A 9,649-nucleotide genomic window follows, 5' to 3' on the forward strand; every position below is an offset into this window, starting at 1 on the left:
TTCTACCTGTCAGAAACACAGGAAGTCTAGCTATTGTACCTTTGTGCTTGCCTTTTTCTGTATGATGTTGCTTCCCTGTTTAAATTGTGAACCCCGTGATGACAAAGACACACACTATGTCTTATACAAGTATGAATCTCCCCAGCATGAAAATCTCATTTTTGAAGCAGCAATTATACCCTGGATATTAAGTTTCATACTCTACTTGGTGATTGTGTGAACAGTGACCGAGCTGTTAGAAAAAGTGGAAAAAAGAGAAAGCTGGAGAAAGTTCAAACAACAGGGCTGAAGGCAGGTGTCACACATTGGTATGTCAGTTCTACAATGGCTGTTTAATTGAAACCTTGTAATAAAAGCTTAAATACATAAAATGTTGTTGTGGTTTTTTTTTTTAATCAAAAGAACATCTCTCACATCCCCTGGGTGCATGGAGGAGGGGCAGTGGAAACTGATCACCTATAGGGAATGGATAAATGGCAGGTCCAACTCTGGTTGGCTTCATCTTCCTCAAAAATACTCTGTGAGTGAATTCAGAGTCTCAGGTGAATGAGAACCCCACCCCACACTGGCTTTCTTCAAGTAATAGGAATCCACAGAAGGCAATCTGTACCATGAAGAATGCTCCTCTTGGCTTTCAGAAGACAAGGAAAAGCAGAGCTTCGTGTCTGGGCAGCACTATGTTCTCGACGGTGGGTGGCATGGAGTGCACCTGCTCGGGGGTGGCAGTCAAGAAGGTCAAAGGCCCAATGCGCTGTTCTGCACAGGAGTGGCAGAGGTAGCCACCCTTGTTTTCCTTTCTGTTGCTCTGCAATGAGGGATAAGAAACAGAGGGATGGGGAACAATCAAAGAACAAGGATTATACCAAGAAGTGCTGAACTGCTCTCATGCTGCCTAAGGACTATGTATTATGATTCTGATATTTTCAGACTTGTGCAAACCTCTCAGGTAATACTTCCCACTGCACTGTCATCTAGGGTGGACTAGACTATATCAAATTCTCTTACAACAGAAACCCAAATTTATTAAGGCAAGAGATGAAGAGCCAAGAACAAGTTAACCAGACCCTCCAGGGAAGCAGTTCTCCTTGGCTTGTCAGTCACAACCCAACCTCCCAGCCTATGCCACGCACACTGATTATGTCATTATCATCATTTTGACACAAGTAGATCTGGCATCTCTTGTGCCTTATATATGAAAAGCCCCTGAGAAAGATTATACAAACTCCTCTTTTATCTCCCTCACCCACAGCCCTGAAAGCACATAGCTCACATGCAATAAAACACAAATGACTGAATTAAATTCTATTGAAAGCCAGAGCTGCAGCCAAGACCACATACATAAGTGATGGGGAGCTTCTTCATGGTGAGCACAGTGTCCACTGGGATGGTGTTGTTGCACTGCCCCACACAGCAGTGAACCACTCCTGTTTTTAAAACATTACTTGTCAGCTCTGTTTGCAAAAAATACTCCTAGAAAGAAAAGAATGGGAAAAAGAATTACAGCAATGCCTCTGCCACATTCTACTTGGAAACTCTAATAGCTAAGGCATTGGAAACATTCCAACTCCTAAAATCCTGCTGCTAGGCCTAAAACTGCCTAATGCTTCCCTCCTAGGCTGTAAGTTCTATGAGATCACCAGGCACCTTACATTTGTTACCCAAACTTCCTAGCACTAACTGCAACGCTTGGCATATAACACGGGCACTATTCACACTAATAAGAGAAACATGCAAATTGGTGTCACTCTGCTACACCCACCAGCCAATCAGGATGAGTATGCAAATCAACCCAACAAAGATGGCGGTTAATTTGCACATGCAGGTGCAGAGTGAAGACTGAAGGCTCTGGTCCGAGCGAAGACTGAAAACTGAAGACTGAAGAGGCTTGGCTTCTCTGCTGCAGTCAGAGCAGAGAAGCCTCGAGGCTTGGCTTCTCCGCTGCGGCCGGAGCGAAGGCCTGGGTCCCAGGAGCCGGAGGAAAAGCGGTGCCAGCAGCCAGGCAAAGGAAGGCCTATTGCATGAATCTCTTCATGCAACGGGCCTCTAGTAAATTAATATTTGTCAACTGAATGAACAGGTAAATCAACTAATTAAGCCACCCACATTCTTTTCTTTTCTTTATTGATTAAGGTATTACATATGTGTCTTTATCCCCCCATTGTCCCCTCACCCCTTAATCATGTCCTCACCCCCCTGTTGTCTGTGTCCCTTGGTTAGGCTTGTATGCATGCATACAAGTCCTTTGGTTGATCTCTCCTCCTTACCCCCATCCACCCCTATCTTCCCTCTGAGGTTCGACGGTCTGATCAATGCTTCTCTGTCTCTGGATCTGTTTTTGTTCATCACTTTGTTGTTCATTATATCCCACAAATGAGTGAGATCATGTGATATTTATCTTTCTCTGACTGGCTTATTTCACTTAGCATAATGCTCTCCAGTTCCATCCATGCTGTTGCAAATGGCAAGAATTCTTCTTTTTTACCACAGCATAGTATTCCATTGTGTAGATGTACCACTGTTTTTTAATCCACTCATCTGCTGATGGGCACTTAGGCTGTTTCCAAATCTTTGCTATGGTGAATTGTGCTGCTATGAACATAGGGGTACATATATCCTTTCTGATTGGTGTTTCTAGTTTCATGGGATATATTCCTAGGAGTGGGATCACTGGGTCAAATGGGAGTTCCATTTTTAGTTTTCTGAGGAAACTCCATACTGTTCTCCACAGTGGCTGCACCAGTCTGCATTACCACCAGCAGCGCCCGAGGGTTCCTTTTTCTCCACATCCTCTCCAGCACTTGCCGTTTGCTGATGATAGCCACTCTGACAGGTGTGAGATGGTACTGCATTGTCGTTTTGATTTGCATCTCTCAGATGATTAGTGACTTTGAGCATCTTTTCATATGTCTCTTGGCCTTCCTCTGTCTTCTTTCGAAAAGTATCTATTTAGGTCCGTTGCCCATTTTTTTATTGTGTCATTTATCTTTCTTTTGTTAAGTTGTATGAGTTCCCTGTAAATGTTGGAGATTAAACCCTCATTGGTGATAACATTGGCAAATATGTTCTCCCATGCAATGGGCTTTCTTGTTGTTTTGTTGATGATTTCTTTCGCTGTGCAGAAGCTTTTTATTTTGATGTAGTCCCATTTGTTTATTTTCTCTTTAGTTTCCATTGCCCTAGGAGTGGTATCGGTGAAGAAATTGCTTCGGCATATGTCTGAGATTTTGCTGCCTATGGATTCTCTAGTATTTTTTTATGGTTTCCCGTCTTATGTTTAAGTCCTTTATCCATTTTGAGTTTATTTTTGTGTATGGTGTAAGTTTGTGGTCTAGTTTCATTTTTTTTGCATGTATCTGTCCAATTTTCCCAACACCATTTATTTCAGAGACTGTCTTGACTCCATTGTATGTTCTTGCCTCCTTTGTCAAATATTAATTGAACATAGTGGTTTGGGACGATTTCTGGGTTTTCTATTCTATTCCATTAATCTATATGTCTGTTCTTGTGCCAGTACCAGGCAGTTTTAAGAACAGTGGCTTTGAAATACAGCTTGGTATCTGGTATTGAGATCCCACCTACTTTGTTCTTCTTTCTCAGGATTGCTGCAGCTATTCGGGGTCTTTTTTCATTCCAGATGAATTTTTTGGAGAATTCGTTCTAGGTCTTTGAAATATGCTATTGGTATTTTAATGGGGATTGCATTGAATCTATAGATTGCTTTGGGTAATATGGACGTTTTAACGATGTTGATTCTACCAATCCATGAACACGGTATGTTCTTCCATTTGTTTATGTCTTCCTCTATCTCTTTTTTCAGTGTCCTGTAGTTTTCCGCGTACAGGTCTTTTACGTCCTTAGTTAAGTTTAATTTTTTTGGTGCAATGGTAAATGGGATTGCTGTTTTAGTCTCTCTTTCTGTAAGTTCACTATTGGTGTATAGAAATGCCTCAGATTTCTTGGGGTTAATTTTGTATCCTGCTACATTACCGAATTCATTTATTAAGTCTAATAATTTTTTGATGGAGTCTTTAGGATTTTCTATGTATAGTATCATTTCATCTGCAAATAAGGACAGTTTTACTTCTTCTTTTCCAATTTGGATGCCTTTTATTTCTTTTTCTTGTCTGATCACAATGGCTAGTACTTCCAGTACTATGTCGAACAGGAGTGGTGAAAGTGGGCATCCCTATCTTGTTCCTGTTCTTAGGGGAAATGGTTTTAGTTTTTGCCCATTGAGTATGATGTTGGCTGTGGGTTTGTCATATATGGCTTTTATTATGTTGAGGTATGATCTTTCTATTCCCACCTTGCTAAGAGTTTTTATCAAGAAAAGGTGCTGGATTTTGTCAAATGCTTTTTCTGCATCAATTGATATGACTATGTGATTTTTATCTCTCAATTTGTTTATGTGATGTATCATGTTTATAGATTTGTGGATATTGTACCATCCTTGCATCCCGGGATAAATCCTACTTGGTCATGGTGTAAAAATATGGAACGCTTCACAGAATTTGTGTGTCACCCTTGCACAGGGACCATGCTTATCTTCTCTGTATCGTTCCAATTTTAGTATACGTGCCGAAGCGAGTGCCACCCACATTCTTTAGTGACATCTTGGGTATCCAATACTTTCACAGATACAAAGACCATTAGCTGTGGAGAAACTCCATCACTCAAAAAAACTGTGAAGGGCTTACATCAAACTGTGTAATATACTGGCAGATGGACCACTGTAGCTGTTACAAACACTATCACAGAGGAGAAAGCTTCGCTGGAACCCCTGGCCTTCAGAAATCTAAAGGCACATGATGCCACCACCTACACCTCTCCTCCTGAAATCATCCCAGGCTGCTTGTTTTTAAATGCCTTGCTTCCGTACTAGCAGTCAGATCCTTTGCTTATAAAGCACTATACATATAATCCTCACCAATGATTTCCTGGGGTGACATTGTCATTATCCCCATTGCATAGATGAGGGTATGACAGATAAGAAATTAGGTCACTTGTGCACAAGATCACAGAGCTAGATTGCAGCAGTTGTGGGGCTTAAACTCGGTGTGCCCAAGTCCAGAGCCTGTGCTCTTAATCAGCAAGCAACAGAGTATTTCTGTCTCGCCGTCTCTGTGATAATGTCCAGATACAAAGCTAAATGACATGGAAGCACATGACTCAACAGCACTTCTGTCATGTAGAAAGTGCTCAACAATCACTGCTGAATGAATGAGCACACACATGCCATGACAACACAGCTCCGAAGCAAATGCCAGTTCTCCCCATGCTACCTCCTCCCGGGATTCAGTGTCTCAAAGACAATTAACTGCCCTTGAGTGTCCGTCTGCTTTCCCCAATCGATTGTAAAGCAGTTATTTCACCAGTTCATCATGGACCTTCTCTATCCCCTCCTCAGAGGTGCAGTCAGTGCCATTATGCCAGTTTCACAGATTAGGAAAGAGAAGTACAGAGTGTTCAGTAGCTTGCCCAAAGTCACAAGTACCCAGGTGGAAAAACTGGGATGTTAACCAAGGTAGTCTCATCGGAGGCCTGTGGGATCAGGCCGTGCGCAGCCTAAGAATGAGAGGGGCTGTTTCATCCATTCGACAAACAATGAGCACCAACCATGTGCTAAGCACTGTACTAAGGATGTGCCTGTGAGATTTGGATTAAGATTCTAGGAGGCTAAGAAGCTGTCTTTGAGCAACTAGTATAACTCCATGTCACTTCATAATTTGGCAACACAGTGAGTCCCTTCACTTCTTCAAAACATGAAATAAGCAAAGAAACAAAAAAGCTCCTAGTGATTAGCTAGATTTTCTAAGGGGGTCAGAGAAAAAGAGGCTGCCTGCCCTACTCTTGATTACAGGGGAAACCAAATAGTTATCACTCTAGGTGGTGGGAAACAATGACTCACTTTTGCCCTAAAAACTTCACCATGCATGACCCTACTGTTCACAACATACTTTCACATGCTCAGTTATTACCGTCCATCCCTCCCCCATTCATATATGTGTGTGTGTAAATATATATATATATATATATATATATATATATATATATGAATGATTTACTATCTCTATCTACTAAAACGTTGAACAATCTTAACCCCACTAAAAGGGAGATAATCTGATATCACTGCCTTTTGATATAAGGCAATACAAAGCAAAGTCTCTCCCTGACCCCCAAATACAGGATCCCTGCCAGAAAAGTGAAGCCTGAGCCTAATTCAGTCTCTATGGCCAAATTCCAGTTATAGAAAATCCAGGGTAGGCAATAATAGAATAGGCTATCCAACCACACAAAGCAATAAATCTAGAATGTGAAATATTATGTAGAAAAACTGACTCCATTTCTGCAAAAACCCCAGGAGCACTGAAAAGGAGGGAGAGGGTCTTGACTGCTCTAAATTAAGAAACATCAAAGACCTAACAGCCAAATGTCTGGATCCTGATTTGAACAAATCAACTATAAAAGTAAAAAAACAAAACGGGAACAAATACAATATTTGTATTTGCATGTGGCCCGCCGGCCGTAGTTTGAGGACCCCTGCTCCAGTCCATGAAAGGTGGAAACAAGAGAGTGTGGGAGAAGACTGATTTGCAGGAGTAAAGAGTGAGTGCTGATACTTTTCTGCATCTTAGCCAGTGACAAGAGGCCAGGTACCTGAATGCACATTCTCCCCTGGCAGCAACAGTTGCCAGTTCAAAAGGAACCAGGGAGTGAGGGGGAGAAAGTTCAAACACAGAAAACATTCTTGCCATGTTTTTCCCTAAGAGTGTTAAGCACTAATCGAATAAGGGAGAAATTAAGAAATGCATGAACACAGCTGATATTTTTAAAAGAACTTACTAGATCAGGAAAGAATTTAGAAAAGAACCCACATGTTTGTTTCTTTGGTTAGGACACTTCCTGCACTAGCAATAGGCTTCTGTGCACTAGAAAAAGAGAAGCCCTTCTCTTCCAACCCAGGAAAGGTTGATCCCTATTCAAACCCAATATAATCCAATGTTGTTAAACTAACTTGTGCTACCAGTTCCTCTTACCCCAGCCAAAGTCAAAATGTTCTCCAATGATTTGGTCATGATGAGACACTTCTTGGCACGAGTGACTGCAACATACAGTAAATTCCATTCATCCTCAGAGAAAGACTCTAAAGAAAAGTAAAGGGAAATAATATATCAACTCAAATGCCTGCTTACAAGAATTTATATTCTCATCTAAATGTTAACTATCCTCATCCACCACCCCTAAAAAAGAAACACTCAAGATATGCTGGCTATCTATACTAATAATAGCCTAGGGCCGTCACGACCTAAATGACCAGACGGATGACCAGTCACCAGGAAGTGCATGGAGCACCTCTTCGTCCCTCCCCAGTGGCCCACAGGCTCCTATCACAGCAATGCTGGTGGCAGGCGGGCCGGACAGTGGAAGAGGGTGGGTGGGGCAAGGTAGGTGGGGCGGCTGCGGATCAGGCCCAGAGAGAGAGAGAGAAGAGGGGCCTGATCAGCAGCCATCACAGCTGCTGGCAAGGCCTGGAGAGATAGAGAAGCAGGGCCTGATGCGCAGCCGCTGTGGATCAGGCCCCAAGATAGGCCTGGCAAGAGAGATAGCTGTCAGCGGGGCTGCTCTGGATTTCCCAGAAGAACCAATGGCTGCCTAGGAGGTGGAGCTTTTGACACTGACTGGCATAGAAACTGACCAATCAGAACCTAATCTGGGTGAACTGTAAAGGCACAACCTAAGGTGGGGGCTGAGGAGGGGTTTTAAGGGCAACAGCTGTTTGGTGTAAGGCAGCAGTTCTCAACCTGTGGGTCGCGACCCCTTTGGCGGTCAAACAACCCTTTCACAGGGGTCGCCTAAGACCATCCTGCATATCAGATATTTATATTACGATTCATAACAGTAACAACCTTACAGCTATGAAGTAGCAACGAAAATAATTTTATGGTTGGGTCACAACATGAGGAACTGTATTTGAAGGGCCAGAAGGTTGAGAACTGGTGTAAGGTGTAAGAAAGTGGTTCAATTTTTTAATGACCACTTTGGCAGTATAGTGCATATGCCTGGCTATCTGTTGCTTGCTGATATAGGGATTATGTACTTTTGTCTGCCAAGAGCATCTCCTCCTGCTGAAAAAGGCTTTTCCCCCCCATTTAAGCAATCCTATCCTATATAATCTATACTAATAAAAGGGCAATATGCTAATAAGACTGGTTTAACCGGCCATCTTCTGGACGTCCAACCTCCCTCCAGACAAAGCCAAGGTGGTGGGGACTGAGGCAGAGGCAGTTAGGGGCGATCAGGACAGCAGGGGAGGGCAGTTGGGGGTGAGACCAGGCCAGCAGGGGGTTAGGGGCAATCAGGCCAGCGGGAGAGGGCAGTTGGGGACAACCAGGATGGCAGGGAGGGCAGTTGGGGATGACCAGGCCAGCAGAGGAGGGCAGTTGGGGACGAGATCAAGCCTGCAGGGGAAGGCCAATGGGGGCAAGATCAGGCCAGCAGAGGAGGGCCGTTGGGGATGACCAGTCTGGCAGGGGAAGGCCGCTGGGGGCGACCAGGCTGGCGGGGGGGTGAGGAGGGGGCAGTTGGGAGCAACTAGGCTGGCGGGGGCGGGGGGGTGGCAGTTAGGGGCAACCAGGCTGGCAGGGGAGAGCAGTGAGGAGTGATCAGGCCGGCAGGGGAGCAGTTAGGGGCGATCCAGCAGTCAGGCAGAAGCAGTTAGGGGCAACCAGGCAGGCAGGCAGAGAGGTTAGGGATGATCAGGCAGGCAGGCAGAGTGGTTAGGGGCGATCAGGTGGGCAGGCAGTTGAGTGGCTAGGAGCCAACGGTCCCAGATTGCGAGGGGGATGTCTGACTTCCAGTTTAGGCCCAATCCCACAGGGGTCCCCAATTGGAGAGGGTGCAGGTTGGGCTGAGGGAACCACCCCCTTTGCATGAATTTCATGCACAGAGCCTCTAGTATATATATAATTTTCCTATAAACACCAACTCCAAAAATAAACAAAAACCTAACAGTCTAGTGGCACAAAATACTGAATTTTAGTTAGTGCTACTGCTGGTAAACTCTGGGAACCAGTTCACTGGTTATCAACACCTGTGATGTGGCCCAGTTCATATTTTCTGTTTGTTCTCTCAGTTTTTCTCACGATGACCCTATGGGACTGATAGGAAAGCTGAGACTTATGGAAGGTAAGGCATCTGGACAAATGGACCATGGCTAATCCAGTGTCCAGGAGTTTAACCCAAGTCTCTGAAACCCAAGTTCTTTCCTTTTCCTAACACTCTCTCTCTTACTTGGGCCAATGTGAAACTCTCTTATGTTGTTAAAGGACAACCAGAGAAGAAAAACATTACAAGTGTTTACTGTCTACCTTACTCCTCAGTTCTCTCATTTACAATACCTAGCACAATGGCAAAAATTCAATAAAGAGCAGTTGACCTGTGAATATACTAAAACTCATTAAACTGTCTACTTTAAATGGATGAATGGTAGGGTTGTGAATCACATCTCAAAAAGCTATAGTATATGAATAAAAACTTTAAGACTAAGGCGGTGCCTTTTTCTTTTTCTAGAAGAATCCTTCCAAGAAGCCACACCATCCAACAAGAAGCAAGGCATCCCAAGGAAGAATCCCAAGTCAACTATTAAAGA

General features: G+C 43.7%; 1 protein-coding gene and 1 non-coding gene across 6 annotated transcripts in view; both read right to left on the reverse strand.

Moving 5' to 3' along the window:
* Nucleotides 1-311: 311 nt before the first annotated feature.
* The window catches only part of FBXO18 (F-box protein, helicase, 18), a 62,560-nt gene continuing 53,222 nt past the window's right edge, over nucleotides 312-9,649 (reverse strand). For 4 of the 5 annotated variants that reach the window (XM_023753579.1, XM_023753578.1, XM_023753577.1 and 1 more), the window contains 3 exons: nucleotides 7,038-7,144; nucleotides 1,339-1,470; nucleotides 312-805 (listed from right to left, as the gene is read on the reverse strand). In XM_023753579.1, coding sequence (XP_023609347.1) covers nucleotides 635-805; nucleotides 1,339-1,470; nucleotides 7,038-7,144 — 410 coding nt within the window. In that variant the 3' untranslated portion in view covers nucleotides 312-634. The remainder of the gene's footprint in view (nucleotides 806-1,338; nucleotides 1,471-7,037; nucleotides 7,145-9,649) is intronic. The other variant, XR_002829170.1, reaches the window with a different exon arrangement.
* LOC111825947 lies at nucleotides 4,487-4,594 on the reverse strand. The gene has a single exon (XR_002829179.1). It is a non-coding gene; the product is annotated as a U6 spliceosomal RNA (small nuclear RNA).

Source organism: Myotis lucifugus, unplaced genomic scaffold (assembly GCF_000147115.1).
Source record: "Myotis lucifugus unplaced genomic scaffold, Myoluc2.0 scaffold_47, whole genome shotgun sequence".
NCBI lineage: Eukaryota > Metazoa > Chordata > Mammalia > Chiroptera > Vespertilionidae > Myotis > Myotis lucifugus.